The following is a 24000-nucleotide window of genomic DNA, read 5'->3' on the forward strand; positions in this document are numbered from 1 at the left end:
TGGAGATAATGAAAATTGTTTAAAATTCGATAAAAATAAAATGACAAGAACGCACAAACGAAAAACATACAGCACTTAACATCCTCAAATACAACATACATCACTTACTTAAAAGTACATCCACAAACATCATTAAATATTTGGAGACATGAACAAATCCAGCACTTAAAGCATATCCACATACATTTACACTTACCACTTAATATTCAAAATCTATAAACATACATAGAAAACATCTACTATAATACAACTTACATCACATCTCAGAGCTATGCGTGGGTTTTGACACTGTTCTCGGAGCTCTGTCCTGGGCAGGCTGATCGTCCTGTCGATAATTAGCCTCCGCTCTCGTCGCCGGAGTTTGGGAACAGGCTGGCGGGGCATTTGTCCAACAGGAGACAGCCTGATCTATAACGCATTTAAATGGAATGAATAAAAGATAAAAAACTGATACTATATGCTTTACTGTATATAGAAACCATTGGTCACTATTTACCATATACTACAAATGTAATTGTGTTATCATTACCATCACCACTCAGAACATGAACCCTGTTCATATGGAAAAAGCCCACAGGGGCCACTAACTTGATATTCTAACTGCCAAAGAGTATGGTGTTTATCTGAAATAAATAACAGAAAGTTGCACTTGCATCTTAATATGCATGTGCTCCAGTTTTGCAATACAAGACACACACTCCTTATGTGACAATTATCATCTAGGAACCACTAAAACTATAAAACATATGCCAAAGGCCAAGCACTGGGACACAAGTGGTCATTACAGAGCTGAAAGGGAAATTGAGACTAGAAAGGTTTTATAGGCGCAACAGGAGGAAAACCTCAAAGCAGTTGCACTACGAAAGAATTGTTAGGAGAGGGTGGAACGTACGATGGAAGATTGAATATGAATGGAGGTACAGTGAAAGGAATGAAAGTGGCTGCAACTGGGGGCCAAAGGGATGGTGCAAATAGCATGAAGTATAATGCCTACATTGCACCAAATGTGGTACAATGACAGTACTAGCCCCCCGGAAACCACTCAACTTTGGAGCTGAATAAAAGTGGTCGCTTGTACTCCACTTCAATCCCACAAAGAACATACCAACTATTTTCATAACTTAGTTTTAGTCTGGTAAAAAAATATCAAGTAAGAAAAAAATTACCTGAGATGCATTTGCATCAATTCTTTCTGGCTGAGGCTGCACAACTGGAGTTACATCTGGACCACTTGGAGGAGCTTTCTCAGGCCTCTTTGGCTTCCTTTTGGTTGGCTCCATACGGGGTGTTTCCATATCCCTAGAAATACTGAAAAAATCATAACTGGTTACCGTATATACTCGAGTAACGTGCGATCTCGCCTATCATGCTATCCCAAAATTTTCACCAATAAACAGTGGTTTTGTCATGTATCTTATGTATCATTTCGAGTTCCTTTTCCGAGGTCAGTTCATAAGGTTGGTGGTTCAGCATGCTAATGGCCGAGTCGTTCAGATGTGTGCTGCTGCTAGTGAAGTTACGGTAATTTTCTTACTAATCTCGAGAATTGAATTGAAGATCTCAAGATTAAAAAAGAATACCAAGATAATAAAATAATTGTAAAAATAACACGCCTTGGAGTCCTAAATCATTCTCTCTCTCTCTCTCTCTTTCTCTCTCTCTCTCTCTCTCTCTTAGAAATAAATACTGTAATTTGAGTCTTTCACCAACCGGTATCATTAAATGTGTAGACGTGTGCGTGTTTAAAAAAAATGTGCAGTACACACACATTCCAATGTTTCGGTTTTTGGAATTTTTCAATTTCGGAAATGTGAGGTCAGATGCATAATCAAACAAACATCACTAATGCAGCAAAAACATTTTTTTCCTTTATGTTTTTCATTATTGTTATTTATTAATTACAGTTTATTTAAATAAATATTAATATAATACTGTTACATGAATGTGAGATAATTAAGATCACCTATAATAAAATAGTGGGACAATTAATATCATATGTTCACTAATAGCTATTATTTTCAAAACAAACATTCCGTAAAACGCAAAAAATGACAATTTGTCGAAAATTGCATTTTTCCTAACTATACAAACCTGAGGTCCTTTAACAATAGGAAGTAGCTAGCGGCAGCTGGAACGGTCGTAAGCTTCGAACAAGGGGAGAACGGTAGTTAACTGCTTGTCCGATCGTCGCGCGCCGCGCGCTGGGAGGTAAACAAATCACTTTGCTTTTGGCCCATGCAAAATACGCAGAGTGAGGGGTGGCATGAGGAGGGACTATATGTAAAGGACCTCAGGTTTTGTATAGTTAGGAAAAATGCAATTTTCTACAAATTGTCATTTGTTCCGATACGTAATACAAACCATCGGTCCTTTAACAATAGGAAGACTCACTTCTTGGTGGGAGGAATCTGAGTCTTTGATGAACAGACTGGTGTTCGTCCATCCCTGGAATGCCTCCCTGGTCGTAAGAGCGAGGGAGGGATCCAAGCCTCTGTCCGATTGATCGGGGTGTGCACCGCAGGATCAATGGTCAGACCTCTGGGCCGAGTACTAAGAGAGAGGCAAGCGTATCTCTTCGTACCAGCATTGTAAGAACTTTTTCCTGTACATGAGCAAATATAAAGTAATGGGTTTGTCTCATGTAGGCATCCACTTTCTCCCCCTTGTTGGAGAAAGTGGTGGTATACACTCCCTATCTCTAGTTAAAGAGATAGGATGGAGCTCGGTTGAATAGCTTACCTGCATCTGACTCCCTTCCAGCGTGGTAACGACCGTATCCCTCTTGCCCACAGGTAGAGGTATAGAAAGATGGTGAAGAGAAGCCAGTCACTCTCTCATTCGCACATTCATTCTCCCAGTCATACCAGGAATCGATGCTGTTCTGCCTGCTCCGGGTGCTGGGTAAGCTTACACAACGTGTTTTGAGCAGCCACCACAGGTCCCAAGGAAAAAGTATCCAAGGACTTGTGGGCAATATCCCGAAGGTAGAAGGACGTGAAGGTGGTCTGTTGGCCCAGACACCTGCCTTCAGGACCTGCGCCACGGAGAAGTTCTTACGGAACGCTAAGGAGGGTCCGATACCTCTGACTTCGTGGGCTCTCGTCGGATGTGTACGGATGTCGTCGCTACCATCAGCCTCGTACGCTCTCCTGATCACCTCACGTAGCCAGAAAGAAAGCGCGTTCTTGGAAACTTCTTTCTTGGTAACCCCCAGTGCTAACGAAGAGGCATCGACACTCAGGCCTGAGGTGTCGAGTTCTCTTCAGATAGCGCCCGTAAGCGCCCTCACAGGACAAAGCAGCATCTCATCCGCATCATTATCGGTGAAGTCCAGAAGGGAGGGGATCGTGAAAGACTCGAACCTGTCGTCAGGGATCGACGGATTCTGAGTCTTGGCTACGAAGTTCGGGACGAAATCGAGCGTCACAAGATCCCCAGCCTCTGGTGTGTTTAACATCATAAGAAAGACCATGTAGTTCCCCTACTCTCTTCGCCGATGCCAGGGCCAGCAAGAAGAGGGTCTTGAGGGTCAGATCCCTGTCTGACGACTCTCGGAGTGGCTCGAAGGGTCTTCGAGTCAAACTCCTAAGACGAGAGTCACATCCCACGCAGGGGGGCCTGAGTTCCCTGGGTGGGCAAGACCTTTCGAAGCTCCTCATTAGCAAGGAGATCTCGAACGAATTCGAGATGTCCAGTCCCCTCAGTTTTAGGACGAGAGCCAGGGCGGCTCTATATCCTTTAACTGTGGGTACTGAGGAGGAGCTTCTCTCGGCGAAGAAACACGAGGAAATCCGCTACCTGCTGAAGAGTGGCTCTGAGAGGAGACAGACCCGTCTACGACACCAACCACAGAAGACGGCCCACTTCCCCTGGTACACAGCTGCAGAGGACTGTCGGACGTGTCCAGCCATCTCTGTTGCTGCGCTACGAGAAAGCCTCTCGTTCGCAAGAGATGGTGGATAACAGCCAGCCGTGAAGTTGAAGGGACTGGACTGCTTGGTGGTACCGTTCTACATGTTGGCTGGGCTAGAAGGTTGTGCCAACTGGGTAGCTCTCTCGGTGCGTCCGCAAGAAGAGCCAGCAGGTCCGGATACCAAACGGCTTGAGGCCGTTTGGGAGCCACCAGGATCATTCTGAGATTGGGAGTGACCAGCGCTCGACTGATCACTTTCCGAATCAGACAGAGGGAGGAAAGGCGTAGGCGAAGAGGTTGTCCCAGGGGTGTTGGAGAGCGTCCTCTGCAGCTGCCCATGGGTCCGGCACGGCTGAAAAGAAAACCTGAAGTTTTCTGTTGTGCCGGGTGGCGAACAGGTCTACGACCGGTCCGCCCCCACAGGTTGAAGAGCCTTTCCGCCACGTCTTGGTTGTAGAGACCATTCGGTCCCTATCACCTGATCCCCGACGGCTGAGCTTGTCCGCTACTACATTCCTCTTGCCTGGAATGTAGCGTGCTGACAGCTCTATCGAGTGAGCCGTGGCCCACTCGTGCACCTGCACCGTCAACTGATGGAGCGGAAGAGACACTAGCCCCCCCTGCTTGTTGACATATGCCACTACTGTGGTGTTGTCGCAACATCAACACCACTGAGTGTCCCACCAAGCGGTCCTGAAACTCTCGGAGAGCGTTGAACGCCGCCTTGAGTTCCAGGACATTGATGTGAAGGTGCTTTTCGTGATGGTCCCACACACCTGCAGTCAGCAACTCCTCCAGGTGTGCGCCCCATCCCTCGGTCGATGCGTCTGAGAACAGAAGCATCTCCGGGGGGGGAGTGCGTATGGGCACTCCTCTTAAGAGGTTCTTGTCGTCGAGCCACCAGGCTAGGTCCTGCCTCACCTTGTCCGTGAGAGCCACGGGAAAGTAAGGAGGATCCCTTGGCCTGAGACCAACAACTCCCTTAGCCTCCACTGGAGAGACCGCAGGTGAAGCAGCCCGGTGAGGGACTAACTTCTCGAGTGACGACAGATGGCCAATCACGACTTGCCATTGCTGTGCTGCCTGTTCCTGCCGAGACAGGAACCGGCCGGCTGCCTCCCTGAATTTGCTGATACGCAAGTCTGCGGGAAAGAACTGCCCTGCTACCGTGTCTATCAGCATACCCAGGTACTTCATCTTCTGCTTGGGTCGAGATCGGACTTCTCGTAGTTTATCACGATCCCCAGATCGCGACAAAACTTGAGGATCGATCTCTGTCCTGTAGCAACTGCGAGCGGGAGCTCGCCAGGACTAGCCAATCGTCGAGATACCTCAGAAGACGTATCCCCGTGCGAATGGGCCCAAGCTGACACCAGAGTGAGCACTCGCGTGAACACCTGTGGGGCGGTTGAGAGACCGAAACAAAGTGCCCTGAATTGGTACACCGTCCCGTCGAAGATGAAGCGGAGGTACTTTCTGGAGGACTGAGGGATGGGTATTTGAAAATACGCGTCCTTCAAGTCCACTGAAAGCATGAAATCGTTCCCCCTGATCGAGTCGAGCACCGAGCGTGCCGACTCCATCGTGAACCGCGTCGTGCGAACGAAGCGGTTCAGGGGAGAGAGTCTATCACACCGGACGCCAGCCCCCCGATGCCTTCTCCATAGGAAGAGGCGGCTGTAAAAGCCCGGTGACTGGTCCTCCACGATTTCTACAGCTCGTTTCGCCAGCATGGTCTTGATCTCCTGTCGAAGAGCGTTGTCCTTTGCTGATCCCCGGACATAGGTCTGTAGATGGACCGGTTTGGAGATGAGGGGGGGCCGAGACTCGAAGGGTAGTAGATACCCCTCCCGAAGGACGTCTACTATCCAGTTCTCGGCGCCGTAGCGCTGCCCAAGTCGCCCAATTGGCTCGCCAGGCACCCCCCCACTTCCGGCAGCAGGTGGAGGGGAACGCCGTCCCCTAGCGTTTCCCTCCTCGTTTCGACTTCTTTCCACCACCTCCTCGGGGAAAGGAGGGTTGGGAGGAGGGCTGGTTACGGCCTCCTCTAGCAGAAGTTGAAACAGCAGGAGTCTTCGCACGGGGCTTGGTACGGTGCAACCGTCTTCGCCGCCGTGGAAGCGCTAGCCAAGCTCTTTGGTTTGGCCGCAGTCGCTGAGATTGCCCAGTAACCTTCGAGACTGCCTGGTGAACTAAGCGGTCACTGTCGTCAGTGCGCCGCCTTTCCACCGCAGCGTCCACCATCTCTCCGGGAAAGAGAGCTGGGGAACTCCTAATGGTCCATTTCGAAGCCGAGTGCCGCCTCACGCCCGCCCCTTGGTCACTCGGGTAAAGGACTGCGTCCCCTACGTCGAAGAACCAAGTTGGCCCACAGGTTAGCAGTCTGATGGGCGAGGTAAGAGATCGCTCTTCCTCCAGACTGGCACAGTCTCCTAAAAGAAGCGTCGTCTTCGAGAGCAGAACTCCCGGAGCCGGCCGCTACTTTGGATATTGTGAGGGACCACAAATCCAACCAAGAGACTGCCTGGAACGCTGCCATAGCGGTAGATTCCCATGGGCAAGTGCCTCCTGCCTCTGCGAGAACCATAGGTTCTCCGACAGGAGCTGCTGCAGGGACACACCTGGAGTCAGCCTCGCTAAACTCCGGTTAACCTGTTTTAGGCAGTATCGGGGTCTTCCGAAGGCACGTAGAATCGCCTCTGACGCTGTAGAGGGGGAGGAAGCAGCTTAGAAGACCGTCCGGATTTCAGCGAATCCTCCCGTCCTGAGACGAGATTCTCACACCTGATCCAGGACTGAGTCTGCAAGCTCTGATCGCGGTAACCCCACCATCATTTTGGGTTCCCTCTTGGGACCCCCAAAATGATTCGAGCCGGGACGTGTCCGGGCTCTGCGGTGGTAGCGGCGATCCTTGCCGCAAGGTCATTATGCTGATGAATCAGCTTAATGACCTTCTGCAAAGTTCCTCTGTATCTCGGGAGTTACTGCGTCTTGTGGAGTAGGACCGTCCAGTCCCTCCAGCAAGAACAGGTCCCGCGATACTCCCTCCTTCAGAAGGAGGAACAGCGACAGACCCCTGACGGTCGCCTCCACCAACTACTTGCGCGTACTGTTCTGGTCGGTCCTAAAACCGTGCCTGAGCCATACGGCGTCATAGCTGGGTCACGAGCGGCGCACCTCTCGTGATCACTCCTCGGTACCTCGCTCCTCCCGGTATAAGCCCGAGGAGGTTGAAGGTACGGGAGAGGCAGACCTGACGCTCCCCCCTCGCTCGCTGGCAGGACCAGCGTGCGTGGAGGGCTGCTGCTGATCGTCAACCCGACGGCTGGCGATCGAGCAGCAGCCTAGCCTGCCGCTCACCTGGGGCGATAGGCTCGGCTGAGAACGTCGAGAACCGATCTCTAGCGTCAGGCGAGCTGCCGCTGGTCACCGTCTCCCCGCCCGGTCCCTACGGGAGCGGCGGTCAGGTGACCTGCTAGGCTCTCTGTCGCGTCGAGACCTCCGGCCAGCGTCCTCTCGGCGCGTCGAGCCGCTGGCTCCACCAGCCTGCTGGTACCGGCGGCCGCGGGGACCCCCTTCCTCGCCTCAACCCGTTGGCTGGTCAGCGAACCGTCACGGAGTCCCCCGAGCCCGAGCCAGCCGTTGAATCGCTGCGAGAGCTGCCCACTGGCCACCTGGCGAGAGTCCGTTGTGCAACGACTCTCACCAGTCCTTTCAAATGCTCCGCGCCTGCTGTTCCATTGACGGCGAGCGAGGCTCGGACGTTCAAGACTTTGGCTTTGGACGGTCCTCCCGCCCGTGGAAGAAGCGTCCACGTATCGGTACGTTGTTCTCCTGGCGAACGAGAAGCTGGCCGAGGACGGAAACCTGGTATTTAAGGCGGTCCAGAACCGCTAACACCAGGTGAGGACGCAACCAGCCGAGGCCTGGTGCACCCTCTGGTCCCCGTCGTCCGTACTTCTTTTGCAGAACGAAGAGACGGGCCCCGTTCCCCGAAGGAACAGGAGGGGACCAGCAGAAGAGCTAAGGCTCCCCCCGAACTCCTGGACCTGAGTCCTTAGGAAGATCCCGAAGGAACTCCCTTCTTAGGGGGGGAGGAGGCAGCCTTCATTCTTCTTCGGCTGTTTAGCCTTAGAAGTCGAAGGGAAGGGGAACGAGGAGGGCAGCAGACGACGAAGAAGACGACGACGGACATTCTTCACCTCTTGCTTCTTCGCCAGGCTTCCGCAGGACAGACGTCGATGGTCTTTCCATCCAGGAGGGCAGCCGGGCCAGTTGCCGCAAGCAACAGGGCCCGACTGCCACCTGTCCCGGTAAAGACCTGAGACTGTGACAGCACCACCTAACAGCAGGAACCAACAGGAAACAGGTCCAGGAACAGCAGGAACATCAATGCTCGTTATCTGAAAGGGAATGAAGCAGCAGGGTACCAGCAACAGGTACGGGCCAGGCACGGCAATGGTACCACAGGATAGGCCAGGGCGGGGTCCTTGTCGGCAGCTAACCGTTCATCCTCTGGGCCACTGGCAGCAGGTCCAGGGGGGTACTCTTTGGGCAAGCGGAAAGTCCGGCCGGGGTCGGTCAATACAAAGAACCCAGGTGGCGGTGGCACCGTCCCTCGTTTGGTAGCAGGCCAGCAATCGTTTTGGTTTTTTGAATTTGGCAGCCGTGGGTTTGTCCCACCCGACATTCATGTGGGTGATACACCAAGTGCGGTTGGCATCTCATATGCCTGGTTGTAGATCTTATTTGGTAGGTTAGTAGTGGTTACCGTACCATGAGTGACTCCGACTGGCCGACCCCACCCGGCCAACCGCTGAATCAACCCCTGTATGCTAGGCCAATCCCTGCAGTCCCCAGCGACTCCATACCTGTCCCCAGGTACGTCCCAATAATTCCGCTTGATGGCACACGCCTGCGGAAGCAACAGTCCGGGTTTTAGTTAAGGGGACCTTTTCCACCGGGCCTGGGGGGAGAAGAACCCCACCCACCCGAGCGGACGGAAGAACCCCGAGTAACAACTGGACGTCCGGGTATGCGGGCGGCGCCCTCCTTCCACACTCGAACGGATCGAGAGAGAGGGAAGTGGACTCCGCTACCACCCCCCCGGCAAGGGGAAGGCGTGAAACCGTGGGGGCTGGCCGGGGGGCAGGAAAGAAAGGACGAAGTTGTCCGTTAACCAAAAGGAGTCACTGGACTTTTTCCGATTGACTTTTCTTTTGGGCGGCCTAAGTCTCTTCCTGCCCTCGTACAGAACCAACTGAGGCCTACCGGACCAATGCATACATGTTTACACATGGCTCATTGCGGGAGCATTCTCCCATTCTCCATTTCTCTTCCTCCGCGCGCCCCCGATGGACAACGAGGTACAAACTTTCGTGTGGGAGCCACATCCACAAATGATCTTGAATCCCGCCGCCGCATCTAACGCGCCCCTCCAGCCCCGGGACACACTCTAAGGCTAACTAACGGGCGCACCTGGGGGGCGCGGCGAAATCTCCAGTTTTCTTGGATCACTCAATTATTCATGAAAAAGAAGTGCCAAAGTACGTTACAAACATAAACCTCCTAATCACTAACTAGGAAAAAGGAAAGGGCTGATACTCAAAGCACAAAACGACAAAGCGGGCAGAGCGATGACGAGCACGTCCTATCCTCACACGGCCGAAAGCAAAAGTGATTTGTTTACCTCCCAGATCGGACAAGCAGTTAACTACCGTTCTCCCCTTGTTCGAAGCTTACGACCGTTCCAGCTGCCGCTAGCTACTTCCTATTGTTAAAGGACCGATGGTTTGTATTACGTATCGGAACAAATATATGTACGTAACAATCAAAATCTAATAATGTTTTGCTGTTCACCTTGCAAATTTCAACAATAAGTAAATATGACTCTTGGAGGAATAATGACTATATAATATATTTCACCATATCAATCTTGCAGTTGAAGAGTCGTAAAATTTTGAGGATGGTCCTGGAAAAGGATTTGTACTTTGTGATTACGTATCGCTACAACACACCATGTGGTATTTTCATACCACTATATTGTTGACGCCATCGCTACGACCTGGTATTTTCATACCACTAATAATTTGTTGAACCAGCATCGCTACGACACTGGTATTTTTATACCACTATACATTAAACTTAAAATGATCATATTATATTATTGTTTTCACAAAGAAATAATTATATAAAGAAAATTATCGAGTAATTTTTGCCGTCAGCAGTCAGAAAATCACGAACATGGTAACGTTCAAACCTAGTGTCATCCACGGCATATGTCTATAAATAGAACAGAAGCAGAGGGCAGTCATTGGATAACAGATCTCCATGGCTACCAACCAGCCAATCAGGTGTTAGTTATACTACTCCTGTTGAATTCTTAGAATGAACGTTTACACGTAAAACACACGGGAAGCTAACGATGATGTGTGTGCTTTGCATACAGTACGTAGTTTTTTGTTTTTTTTTGTTTTTATTAGCGTATTTTACTGATTACATGAAGAATACTCTCTCTCTCTCTCAAGAAAGATACCGTCAATTCAATTTATCAGTATCTTTTCCTGATAGACAGAGGACTCCAAAGCTTGGCATATGTCAATTATTTTATTATCTTGGGATTTTTGGTTAATCTTGGGATTTTCCATGATAAACTCTTGGGATTAGTAAGAAAAATGCGATTATTTGAGTAGCAGTAGCAGCAGCTGCAGCGCACACCCAAATGAATCTGGTAAGCCTAGCACGCCAAACAATAATATTTACAAAATGAGCAGAGCTCTCTGGCTGGGCGCTTTTGGTCCACCCACGTGTTTGATCGCATATCTGCCAAATTTATAACAACAGAGATAAAACCATTTCTCCCATTACAGATATCAAATATTATCTTTTCCGTTGCGCAGAATTCTAAATAAATTACGTAGGTTCACGACTGATAAAGTTTTTTTTATGCAATAACAAGAAACGGAGTCAGATTTTCTATCAACAGGGCATCTCATTTTGGTGCTGTTGCGAATATTTCAACCAGTTCCACGTGCGTTTAAATCCATACTGACTGTACAGTCTGGCGGCAGTTCTCCCTTCTACACATATCTTGATTTCTTAATATCGTAGGTATAGAATAAATTGGTGAGCAAGGAAATATGAAATAAAGCTTAACAGTAAGTTTGACGAGTGAGAAAATAAACAATCTTATAAAGACACTCTCTCTCTCTCTCTCTTTGAGAAAATAATAGATAGGAAACAATGACTGAATATTGCTTGAATGCGATATGGCAAAGTTTTGGCCTGACTGAAGTGTGGAGTGACTTTGACACCGACTTACAAGTTATTCCTGGTCATCTCACAGCCATGGATAGACATCAACTTCACAGCCGAGAAAGGGCAATCGTATACAAAATAAATAGGTATGGAAAATGCGAAATGCGGGCCTATGTTGTCCCATAAAACAAGCTCTCACTCGGACAGCTGTAAGATTTAGGAGAGAGAGAGAAAGAGAGAGCAAGGCCAAATAGGAAGGAGATTAAAGTACCTGGGAATGAAAACCCCTTATAATCTTATAATTATAGCCTCGGGGTTTGACTCTAGGACATTCAAAGGTCTGTCACACACGGGCAGTTGTCGTTTTTGTAAAATTAGCTTAAGGGCAGATCTTTAAAAGACACGCCAGAGAGCTCGCCACGGTGACAAGACTATACCTTCCATATGAATTGACGATGTCCTATACGAAGATGCAGGAGATGAAGATGAAATGATCAAAGATCTGGAAGATGACGAATATGATGACTGTCTTGATGGCAAAGAATTCAGAGCAGTGTTTGATGATACGGACACGGAGAGCGACTTTGGAGGATTTTAGTTTATTAATTTTATGCATTGTTTTTACTTTAATAAATTTTCACTTACCTGCGTATCCTGAAATGAAAATAATAGTTCAAGTAACAAATTTTTCTTTCACTGAGTAAAACAAAAAGTAAAACATCCTTTGGTGTTGTGCCTTAATCAACAGATTTGGAAATTATAGATGGTTAGTCTAGAACAGTTAAACATGTTTTATAAACCAAAATAATGCAAATGGCGCACGATCGCTCTTTTGTATTTTAAAATACAATAGTAATATGAAAATGCATACAATATTATTGGATATAGTTAAGTACAAGTAAAGCATAACTTTTTAAAAGATCTACTGTTTTCCTCCGGTAGTAACTATCGTGATCTGCCGATTTGGGAAAGCATAGACGGTACGCTAACTTTATACCGCGTGTATGATGCGACCCCTTTAAAATTAGCTTCAAAATTAGGTTTCAAAAGTCGCATAATATGCGAGTATATACGGTAATTAAAAAACAGCAATGAATCCTTACAGATAATCAATATCACACCTTGCTTGACCATATTAACTACTTGAATTCTACAGGTGAGCAGGCTCAATCTCACCTCTCTTCATGCTTAATCACCTAATGCTTAATCATAAAAGTATAAGGGGGGGGGGGGGGGGGGGGGGGGGGGGGGGGGGGGGGGGGGGGAGGGGGGGGGGGGGGGGGGGGGGGGGGGGGGGGGGGGGGGGGGAAACTTAAACTAATCTAGTTTACAGCAACTATTTGGTTGGTCCTGAAGCTCACCAAGGTGCTCTGAGTCTAAGAGGGTAGGATGGAATGGAATATGAAGTTTTCATAATAACACTAATATTGTAATACTTACCTGAACACCTGAATTAGCCCTGGTCACTGACCAGCCCGAACTATATCCCCACTAAGTGGGTAATTTTAACTGTCAGCGTTACCAACGCTGCAGGTAAAATCTAGTCAAATGAGTTAGTACCTGTGTTACCGTTGGTAACGCTGCCGCAAATACCGGCCACCAGAGGCCTGTCTCCTCAACTGAATCATTCACTATCAAATTGAAGTGGGGAGGAGGGTGGGAATCATTCAGGTGTTCAGGTAAGTATTACAATATTAGTTTTATTATGAAAACTTCATATTGCAATACACTCCCTGAACACCTGAATGAGTCCGATTAACAACATTTACTCGGAGGCGGAATCAATCTCATTCAGCCCGACCTGTCCACGGAACATACGCAGGTAACTCATAAGCAACCTACCATGTATAAAAAGCATGTATCCTCACCTAGTTATCTAACTCAAAGGTGAGGTTGCTTGCAAAGAAAGTACTTCAACATCAGTGTTGAGTCTAAGGTACTGTAAGTCAGAAGTACCTCCCATGCGATAAGCTATACTTCTTATTCATGGAGGTAAAAACAGATCTCCTCACCTTGTTGTCCAGCTCAGTAGGTGAGGATGTTTGCAAAGAAAGTACTTCAACGTCAGTGTTGAGTCTAAGGTACTAGCTGAGTCAGAAGTACCTCCCATGTGATAAGCTATACTTCTTATTCATGGAGGCAAAAACAAATCCCCTCACCTGATTGTCCAGCTCAGTAGGTGAGGATGCTTACAGAGGAAGTACCATACCGTCGGTGTCGAGTCCAAGGTACCGCCTGAGTCTGAAGAACCTCCCATGTGGTATTCTATACCTCTCATGTATGGAGGAGAAGTTGAGTGAGCAGAACCTTCAGTTCTCTACTGCTCACTGATGTAGATGACTTGTGCTGAAGTAGTAGTAGTTATTCCAACATGACCATCAGGATCTGCCTAACCTTAAGGGCCTAAGGGACAATACACTCAAGTCTAAGCTTGACCAACAGAAACACTAGAGTTCATTAGACTATCACTGCCTCCCTAAACTTCTAACACCATAAAGTTCATTTAGACTATCACTGCCTCCCTAAACTTCTAACACCCTAACTCTACCAAGCCAACTATAAAACTGAGTTACCGCAATGACAGGACCCCGAAAGTAACCTCTCTGAAGAAACTGAAATTCCCTAAGGTACGGTGTTGTGAAAAACCACGACTCTCAAATAACGACCTACACAATCGCCAACAGCGAAACATTCCTCCGGAAGCCAAAGGATAGCCCTTCGCGATACTTTGCGCCCTTGGATTGACTAAGAACCCCTTCTTATAAGTGTCCGGATAGCGCTGAGGCAATGATTTAACAATAGTCCCTCCTCTCCTTGACAAGAACATAGTAATACCCTCAGAAATGTTAGTCTGGTATGCAAACCCCCTCAAAACCATAGTGAAGAGGTTATCAAACAGTCCAGACTCAGAGAAACACCCATCAACTCTCACCACATCCACACACAGTGGGAGAAGGAACCCAATAGAGAAAAACCTCAAATGACTCGTAAACTGGAAGTCGGACTCCGGCAGAGGAGTTACCCGCTACCTCATACAGAAAAGTGATGCTAGCTTAAGTTCTTCCACAAAAACTGCCCGACTCGCCGAAACCAGACTAGCCTACCTGATGTTTGAGAGACTGGTAGTTTTGGTTGAATACAACGTATCAAACATTACTTGAATTAACCGAGATTCCTCCGGAGCCTGGAATGCGGAGAGAGAATGGACAAAGTCCACCATCCGTTACACTTGCTTCCTTCCCCGGAGAAACAAAAACCCACAACTAGCAAACGAGTCTCCCTTCAAAGGCATCTATCCTTTGTCAGACCTGTCCGGCCACACCGGAACAGAAAAAAGGAGAAAAGCCAAACCCCCACAAGAGCAGCACCCAAGAACCTGGAACCTACTACGCCTGGCTGCTCGATACCAAACGACATAAAAGATCCCATCATATCTGAGCCTACTGATCCGATTGCACAACGATATACCAACAAGAAGATGATAAACTCCTGCGCAAGTCATACTCGACTGCGCAACCCGCACTCCCCCCAGACATGATGATGTAACCCTTGCTGTCCGACCACTGTCCACCCCCTCACAAGAGCGAACCGTTACCAGTTCCGCAAAACCTGTAAGAGTTAGTCACTCGACTGTGCATACCCTCACTACCCAGTGACTATAACGTTACGCCTGAGCCGAATATACATTGGCGATGAGCGCCCACCCATGCAAGTCACTCCCATACTGTTGTGCCAAACGTGTACCAACCAAGACGATGACCTAACCTTGAACCAGTCTCACTTGATTGCGAAACTCCACTCTCACCAGTGACTATGACACGAGACTGGGACGACCACAATAGGCGAGCAACACCCCTAAAGAGCGAAGAGGTCCCAAAACGCGATCCAACTAACCCCGTTACCAATACTAAACCTAGACTGGAGTCCGGAGCAAGTGAGGGAAAGAAGTACTCCCAGTAGACACGGAATAAAGGTCAAACCCACCTTGAAAACCCCTTATGGTGGAACAGAAAAGCAGCAGGAAAAAGTTGAGAAAATAAGGAGAGAGAGAGAAGTTACTACGAGTAACCACCGGAGCACCTAGCGCCGACATTGTGCAGGTGGAGAACCAACTGTGCGGTACATAGTGCTTTAATAACGGGTTACGAACTGCGGAACCAATGGGAGCCGCAGAAGGAAATTACCAGCTACCCTAAGAAAGGGGGCCGAGGGCACAAAAGGTGCTAACTACGACGCAGACGAACTGCCAACGGCCGTAGGCCCCCAGCAATTACCGCGGTAGGCACGTTATATCTCACACATCTAAGGTATATAAATGGGAACGGAGAAGGAAGATTACTAATTACCCTATGAAAGGAGCCTGAGAACTACAGGACCTGTGGAAGGTGCTACGAAGGCAGCCCCTCCAAAATTATTTCCTCTAACTCCGGGGAGAGAGAGAGAGAGAGAGAGAGAGAGAGAGAGAGAGAGAGAGAGAGAGAGAGAGAGAGAGAGAGAGAGAGAGAGAGAGATATTTTAATTAATAAATTTATTACGCCCAAAGACGTCAAACAAAGTTACATATTAGCAGTTACATACATTACATCAGAAAAAAAAAAAAAAAAAAAAAAAAAAAAAAAAACAAAAAAAAAAAAAAAAAAAAAAAAAAAAAAAAAAATTACAGCATTGAATCATCGGTATATCAGTTGACAAAAAACAAAATGTAACTTAATGAGAATCGTAGTTCTTAGATGAATCACTAACAACTGCAACAGACAGTTTAGCAAGGCCACCAAAGTGAGGAAGACGAGTCAAATTATGTCTAGGTGGTCATCTTTGAGTAATATTGGCAGGTTTGAAAAGTAAATTTGTCCTTGAGGTAACAGATTCCTGACAGTGGGGCAATGAAGAGAGAGAGAGAGAGAGAGAGAGAGAGAGAGGAGAGAGAGAGAGAGAGAGAGAGAGAGAGAGAGAGAGAGAGAGAGAGAGATTGAAATCATCTCCAAATTTCAGGATGAAACAATGAAAACTCTGGCTCTGCTGTGATATTGGCGCCCAAAAAAAAAAAAAAAAAAAAAAAAAAAAAAAAAAAAAAACAAACAAAAAAAAAACAAACAAACAAACAAACAAAAACACAGGATGAGCGAGAAGACTCCGAAGCGACATCCGAAGAATGAGCAGCTAAAGAAGAAAGACATTATAAGTTTTAACAGAAAAACTGGGCGAGAGAGAAAACTAGACGACTGTTCCCCACGATAATCTGAGAAACATTAGAAAATCAAGAAAATTATTCCAGACGTGATCGTGAATACAGTCCGTATTGAAGCTACAGTAATTGACTTACATTAATTTGATTTTACGATGGGGTTAGTATTTAAAATCGGTACTACATTGCAAATAAGTCTTCCTATATCTCTCGCGCAGCTGGCGTAGGCAGCATCGTGCATCAGACAGCGAGATCGCTGGGTTTAAAAATAGAATTTAGGCCAAAGGCCGAGTATTGGGACCTATGAGGTCATTCAGTGCTGAAGGGAAATTGACAGAAAAGTGTTTGAAAAGATGTAACAGGAAGGAAAACCTCTCTGTTAGACAATGAGTCAAGTGTTAGGAGAGGGTCGAAAATAGGATGAAAAGAGAGAATATGAAATCAGGAAAGAGAGAGAGAGAGAGAGAGAGAGAGAGAGAGAGAGAGAGAGAGAGAGAGAGAGAGAGAGAGAGAGAGAGAGAGAGATTACAATCGTCTAACATCTCCACCTCCGTAAATTTGCACCCTCTTCTAAGTTAAAAGGTATCATCTTAATGATAATATACTCGTATAACTGCGGCTATGAACAGCCGAACAAGAACTTGTTGCTAATACGATCGAATCCTATAGCAACATCACTTTATTGTATTGATCCGCGAGCGACAGTAATCGAATCTGATAGCAACATCCATTATTGTATTCATCCGCATGCGACGGTAATTACTGTATTCATGTTATAAATGTAGCTGAAACTGATAAGGCAAAATTATGTGCACCAGCAACCTGGATAGAAGTCCCAAGCTTGTGTATGAATTCAAATGCAGCCGTGGTAAAAGTAAGTAATAGCATGAAAGAGCTCATTACTGTTTTTTTCACACCGACAAAGGATTAATAGTGTATAAAGTGTAAGGTTCGTAATACCTATGAAAACGAGTGAAAACGAATGGAATCGCTAAACTGTACCATCAAACCTGAGGGAAAAACTACCTCTCAATGAGATGTATTAGTCAAATTTTGGCCTTAAATTACATCGTAAGACAAACAGTATGACTACGTTCCATAAGTTAAGTATCCAGATATGCTAACTAGGAACAAAAACATTAGCCGAGACTAAGTGATATGGTTGAATCTGGAGCCAAGGAAACAGACTAGCCGGCATCATTGTCTGTCTAAGCCACGCCTCCTTACAACAGTGCTGTTTGACGACAAGCTTCTGTAATTGTAATTAAAAAGTAATAAATTAATATTTTAAGGTAATTAACTTTATTAGGCCAAATATTAATTTCATTGTCACTGTAATTTGATAATACAACTGGTAATTCTTTTGTAACTGTAATTGGCATAAGCACAATGTAATTACTGACGGCAATTAGTCTGTTAAACGTATGAAGAAGTCATACAAACTAATTCCTTATATCTGACATCTGATTATATGCCACAAGATACCATTATTGACCATGTTAAATGTCAACATAGTTGAAAACAAGTCTCCTTCAAGACGACAAACATGGCAAAAGTGAGGAAGAGTTGTTACATAGTCACGCTAGCCACTCAAAACAGAATGAGGTGGATATGGCGACACAAACCCGTATTCGCCATCAGCTGATTCCAGCGTGAATGACTGCAGAGTTAGTATTTATACTACGATAATATGATGATACATATAGTAATACAATTATAATGCTTTAGTCGGACAGAATCTGATTTTCATTCTGTTCGATTACATTCATATTGAATTATCCTAAGATCGGATTCTCGTTCGTTTTCAATTACACCTGTACTGAATTACCCGAAGTCAGAATGCCTTGAGCCTACAGCGTTAAGCACTATAAAAATCACTCTACCGATATGTAGTACAGCGAATACTTTAGGCTAGGCTAGGCTACTGTATATGCATACGACATATCATCGTGAACACTAGGCTAGCTGTAGTTTATTTTATTCGATTTCTCTACATACTGAATTATCGAAGTCAATATGCATTGAACAGAGAATTAGTTGATATTAACAATTACCGTATCGTATAAGTAGAGGAAAGTAACCTTAAAGACGAAGGAGCAGTACTCAACCCTTCAGAACCCGACAGACCCGAAACGAGATCTGGACGACCAGCCATGGCCTAAAAAAAACTTCTGATGCAAGAACTCGAAGCAGGAAAAACCCAGAGGGGCTCTAAGGACACTGTCCCTCTATAAACTACTACTTATAATAGAAAACCGACCCGAAGAAGCCTGCACTTCTCTTCCTAAACACTATGTAGCCTATTATCCCTACTCGTCTGTATCTGACCTAAATTTTCATCATCCTGAGAACTTACACAACGAGGAAAGGGGAAATCTGCTGCCAACACTGCCTGCTCCGCGCCGGGGGGCCGGCAGACCTACCCACTCGGAGGCTTGCGGTTCTCCATTACCCCCAGCACCCGTTAGGGCTGGTTCTGGAACAGGCAAGGGGGCTGAAAAAGAACGATTAGAATCAACTATATTACTAGTACCACTATCTCTATGTTGGTTAAATTATTTGTCAGGCTAGAAATATGCTTAACATACTAGATGATAACCTGTCAACTAATTTCTTGAATAACTAACTAATGTTTCCTTGTCTCCTGACCAAGGCAAACATCTCTGACTGGTATTACACTGAACCTTCCTACACGAAATAACGAAAAGAACGTCGATCATGTGTGAGGGTACTCATCCTACGCTTGAAGGGCATGCAGAGTCGATGAGCACCAACATATCCAGCAATAGAAGGCTCGATCTTCGTAAAAGGCTTGATTGTCGAACTGTAGATTTAGCAGAAGCAGAGGCGTTTGCAGACGGCGACAACGTTTATTTTCTAACTTATCCATAGCGAGTGCAAAGTAGCTATCCAAAGTAAAACAGGAGAAAAACGTTAATCACAGTCCAAGGTAGTAATCTGTATCCAAAATACGAAAACTCTTAAGAGTGGGGTCAGGCTAAATGACCAAAAGTTCGCCTGATGTGGGACTGATCCGCACAGCATGGCGAACAAGCAACAATTGAGGAGACAGGCCTCTGGTGGCCGGTACTTGCGGCAGCGTTGCCAACGGTATCACAGGTAACTCATTTGACTAGATTTTTCCTGCAGCGTTGGTAACGCTGACAGTCAAAATTACCCACTTAGTGGGTAAATATGTGGGGATATAGTTCGGGCTGGTCAGTGACCAGGGCTAATTCAGGTGTTCAGGGAGTGTATTGCAATATCAAATTTGGACCAAAGGCTTTAAAGGTGTTACAGGAGGAAAACCTCACAGTTGCACTATGAAACAATTGTTAAGGAAGGGTGGAAAGTTGATGGAGGGGAGAATATGAACAAAGGTACAGTAAAAGGAATAAAAAGGGGTTACAGCTAGGGGCCGAAGGTAAGCCTCAAAGAACCTAGGTAATCCCAACAGTGCACCGTGTGAGATGCACTGATAACCCTACCCCAACTCCATAGTAGTAGTAAATAGTTTTGTTATTCTGAAGTACTTTGTCTCCACATTTTACCTTGGCATTTTTTTGGTCAAACGTTTATCCACTGAACTATGTAAGATTCTGGCCCAAAATAACCCCTCTCATAAACAGGTTTCATTCTCGGTTTGGTATGTATGTATCTGGCTCAAGAACATAATGTAACCATAACTGAAGACAATGTACTCACTCCGCTCTTGTTTCTTGTGGTGGTACTGGAGCAGGTTCTATAAACGAAGGCTGCTGTTCTGGAATAGGCTCTGTAACAGAGGCTTCAGCAACTTGCTGTATGGGTTGCTGCTCTGCAACAGGCAGCTCAGAAATGCGCTCTGCAGGAGGTAACTGCTCTTGCTCTGCAGGAGGTAGCTTCTCTAGCTCTGCAGGAGGTAGATGCTCTTGCGCTGGCAAGAGAGGCTCTGCAAGAAGCTCTCTAAGACTCTGGTCCTCAGCAACAGGTTCTTTTTCAGGGCGAGGTTCAATTGGACGGACTTCTGCTGATGCTGAAAGGACAATGAACATTGAAAAACCTGTAGGTATATTTAAAAGGGGAAATCCCACTCATGCCTCTGAATGAATGTATTATTTTACAGAAGATGCACCAAGCAGTGCAGCACACTTAAGGTTTGATCTTCCTTCTCATGTTCCCTTCCATTTCTTCTTACTCAGCATCCCAAGTTCTTCGACTTAACTTGCTCTTATCTGATTCAAGCAGAGAAAAGTTTAATGCCTATTAGTATTAGCTAGTTCAATCAGATCACTAACAAAATTCTAAACTCTTACTTGACCAACAGTGTGTTTATATATTGGAACTTATTTCATTTCAAAATTAGTTATTTACAAACTTAATTTATCTGATGTTATATAAAATTTCCAGTACAGTACAGTACATCACTCAAATAAAAATCTTTTCTTGAGAAAAGCTCATAGACCAGTTTACACCTACCTTACATTTCCACTGACCTGTAAACTGCACTTTTTTGTCATAAAATGGAAGTTACCTTCAAAAAATGATCAAATCTCAATCATATCTCAACTAAAAAATAGAAGCTTACATCCTTCAACAAAGAATCACTGAATCTGTAAGATGATTCAACTCAACTTACGGAGAGCCATCCTGCCAACCTCCTCCTCTAGAGGCAAAGTCTGTTCTTGCTGGAGTCTACGATCTCCATCGATCCTTTCCCGCTGATCATCTCTGCCTTCAAGGTCCAGTCTCCTCTTGACCGTATCAACATCCTATGGATGGAGTAAAATTTTTTTTAATTTCTTCATTATTGTATTTTGAAGTTATTTAGCCCACTGAAAGAGAGAGAAGGAGAGAGAGAGAAAGCAGGAGCGAATGAATAGTATTTAGAGGGTTATTGGTTCAGGGCTCAAACTGTTCAAGCAAAAAACCAGGGGGGATTCTTGTAGAAGAGCGCTTATGAGATAAAAGAAAAAACATGCCTGCTCATAAAAAAGAAAAATAATAATACTAATAATAATATTGATTTCTAGAAAAATAAAATACAAAAAGAATTCAAGTAACTTATAGCTAGAAGCGAGTTTTACTGAGATTTGTTCTAATCTAAAAATGACGTTATTATGATATAACAAAGTTTCATGTATACTTACCTGGCAGGTATATATAAAGCTATATCCTCTGTCGCACTGGCAGAATTTTCAAGACTCGCGGCAACCGCTAGATCACTGGTAGTTCAGGTGATCGCCACCCCGTTCCCGTGGCGCTGGCGCTCGGAACCATTCCCATTTTCATCAGATTTTCTCTGAACCCTGTCTCCTGAGGGGAGGTGGGTGGGACTTTAATTATATATACCTGCCAGGTAAGTATACATGAAACTTTGTTATATCATAATAACGTCATTTTCATGTATGACACTTACCTGGCAGGTATATATATAGCTGATTGACACATTTGGGGGTGGGTCAAAGACAGCAACATCGTAAGAGTTTAAAACTTAAATAAACTTTTAAAATACTCCTTGGTTCCTTACCTGCTAAGGTAGCTGACTTCATAGATCCTGCCTCTTAGCCTGCAAAACCTTAGTAGCTCCCAACTAGGACGTGACCTGACAGTTGATGAAGCTATGAAATGGGTCTGACAACTGGACGAGACCAATTTGTTGACAGGAAACCCTAACCCTCTCTTACCACGGGTATTCATGCTAGGACAAGTTAGACCACCTGAACCACACACACACCTAATCCCTAACACACTACACTTCATAGACTGAAGAGAGAATAAACCTTCTCAGACAACCATAAAAACACTAAAACTAATTAAGGGGGCCGGCCGGAACCTCTATATATGGAGGTATAGGGCGAAAAATGCAAAGTCATGAAAAAATTCATGGAGCTTCATATGGCAATTGAGAATACGTATACGAAATATTTCGTCAAAATTCCTCTTACTTTCGTAGTTACAGGGTAATTAGTTAACGTAACTCAATAAACCTAAAACCTTGATCCGTACAAGAAAATGCAATATTTCTTCTATTATCGTAAATTTTGATAATTATTGTCAAAGAAATTGGGAGAAATGGCATCTGTAGACATTCCCCGAGTCGAGAATGAGACTTCAGGCTCAAGCTACCAAGTCCAGTCCTGATTTAGTGCGATCACAGACGTCGAGTAGTCTACACGTTCCATTTCACGTCTGACATTCGCCTGCGTTCACGTATGTTTAGGCAAGAATTTCATCATGCCAATGAGGAAAAGACAAGGGAAACATCTCGCTAACATACAGACGAAGAAAAATCGCTCAAGTATTATTACAGAATATCATAATATATGCGTAGTTAGTGAAGAGAGAGGGGAGGGTTGCTTAGTAACGCCCCCGTTCTTTGCTTGACAGCACACGTCACACTGTGCCCTAAGGCTACGATCTTTGAGCAAAGAGATCTTCATTTATGATAAATAACAAATTTTGTTTTGGTTTTTTTAATACCCAAAATGGAATATGAAATTCATAATAATCATGATTTATTAAATTGTCTTTGTAAAAAAAAGTGTACGCCTTCGAGTTTCACCTCTTGACATTCTCTTGCAATTACGTTTGTTTATCTTTGTTTCGGGCAAGAATTTCATCATGCCAAAGAGGAAAATACAAGGAAAACATCTCGCTAACACACAGAAGAAGAAAATTCGCTGTAATAAGCCGAGTTAGTGAAGGGGAGAGGGAGAGAATTGCGTAGGAAGGAGTGCCCCATCTTGCCTCAAGCAGTTGCCCCAGGCTGCGATATATGAGCAAAGAGATCATTCATTTATGATTAAATTATGATAAATAAATAGTTTTGGGTTTATTGAATATAAAAAACAATATACATTCATAATAATCATTATTATTAATATTGTCTTTATAGAAATACGAAGGAAAACTTTGAACGCCCGTATCTCAAAACTATACTTATTGACCTTCAGAATCTATCTTCTCACTTAGTTTTAAAGCTATAACATTGGAATTTGGTATATAACTCAGAAAGACATTATGAGACAATCAAATAGAGCAATTGTTTCCAATTTTGTTTCGTATTTTTTTTTTTTATAAATTTTTTTCTCCTGATTTATAGGGTTTATTTTTTTACCATATTGAATAACTCATATCTAGCAAAAAAATGACTTTTAGAAAAAAAAAAAAACTCCATTCGATTGGAGGTCTACATCACGTCTATATATGGTAGTAATCCCAGGTCTTAATTTTAAATATCAAGTGAGGAGATAGAATTTGAAAAATGGTTATTTTCGGGATAAATCGCCCTGGCGTCACAAAACCGAAGGTCAGAGGCGAAAATCATATGCAGTTTGGAGATGTCCCAAGTCACCTTATTAAGTGGTATGAATATCAAAGTCCTGTCCTTAAAAAAGGGCATTAGCCGGCCGGCCCCCTTAAAATAACCTAGCATGTTAGTAAGTTATGGGGTGGAAACTCCTTTGCCCAATACTGCTCCTGAGGATACGTAAGGGCCCAACGTTTGACAATTGTCAAAAGTTGTTTTGACGTTTCTAAGGTAATGAGAAGCAAAAACTGAATTAGTCCTCCAAAACGTCGTCTCAATGATATCTTTGAGGGCCATATTTCTTTTAAATGCCAAGGACGTAGCTACCGCTCTCACTTCGTGCGCCTTAAGCTT

The 24000-nt window shown here is 45.1% G+C and overlaps 1 protein-coding gene across 3 annotated transcripts in view; it reads right to left on the reverse strand.

Annotated features, from left to right (window-relative positions):
• Positions 1-24000, reverse strand: part of LOC135222243 (titin-like) — a 156978-nt gene that overhangs the window by 24570 nt on the left and 108408 nt on the right. For 2 of the 3 annotated variants that reach the window (XM_064260371.1, XM_064260365.1), the window contains exons 7-10: positions 20974-21106; positions 20061-20370; positions 1167-1308; positions 256-408 (exon numbers count right to left, since the gene is read on the reverse strand). In XM_064260371.1, coding sequence (XP_064116441.1) covers positions 256-408; positions 1167-1308; positions 20061-20370; positions 20974-21106 — 738 coding nt within the window. The remainder of the gene's footprint in view (positions 1-255; positions 409-1166; positions 1309-20060; positions 20371-20973; positions 21107-24000) is intronic. The other variant, XM_064260376.1, reaches the window with a different exon arrangement.

The sequence above is a fragment of the Macrobrachium nipponense genome, chromosome 20 (assembly GCF_015104395.2).
Source record: "Macrobrachium nipponense isolate FS-2020 chromosome 20, ASM1510439v2, whole genome shotgun sequence".
NCBI lineage: Eukaryota > Metazoa > Arthropoda > Malacostraca > Decapoda > Palaemonidae > Macrobrachium > Macrobrachium nipponense.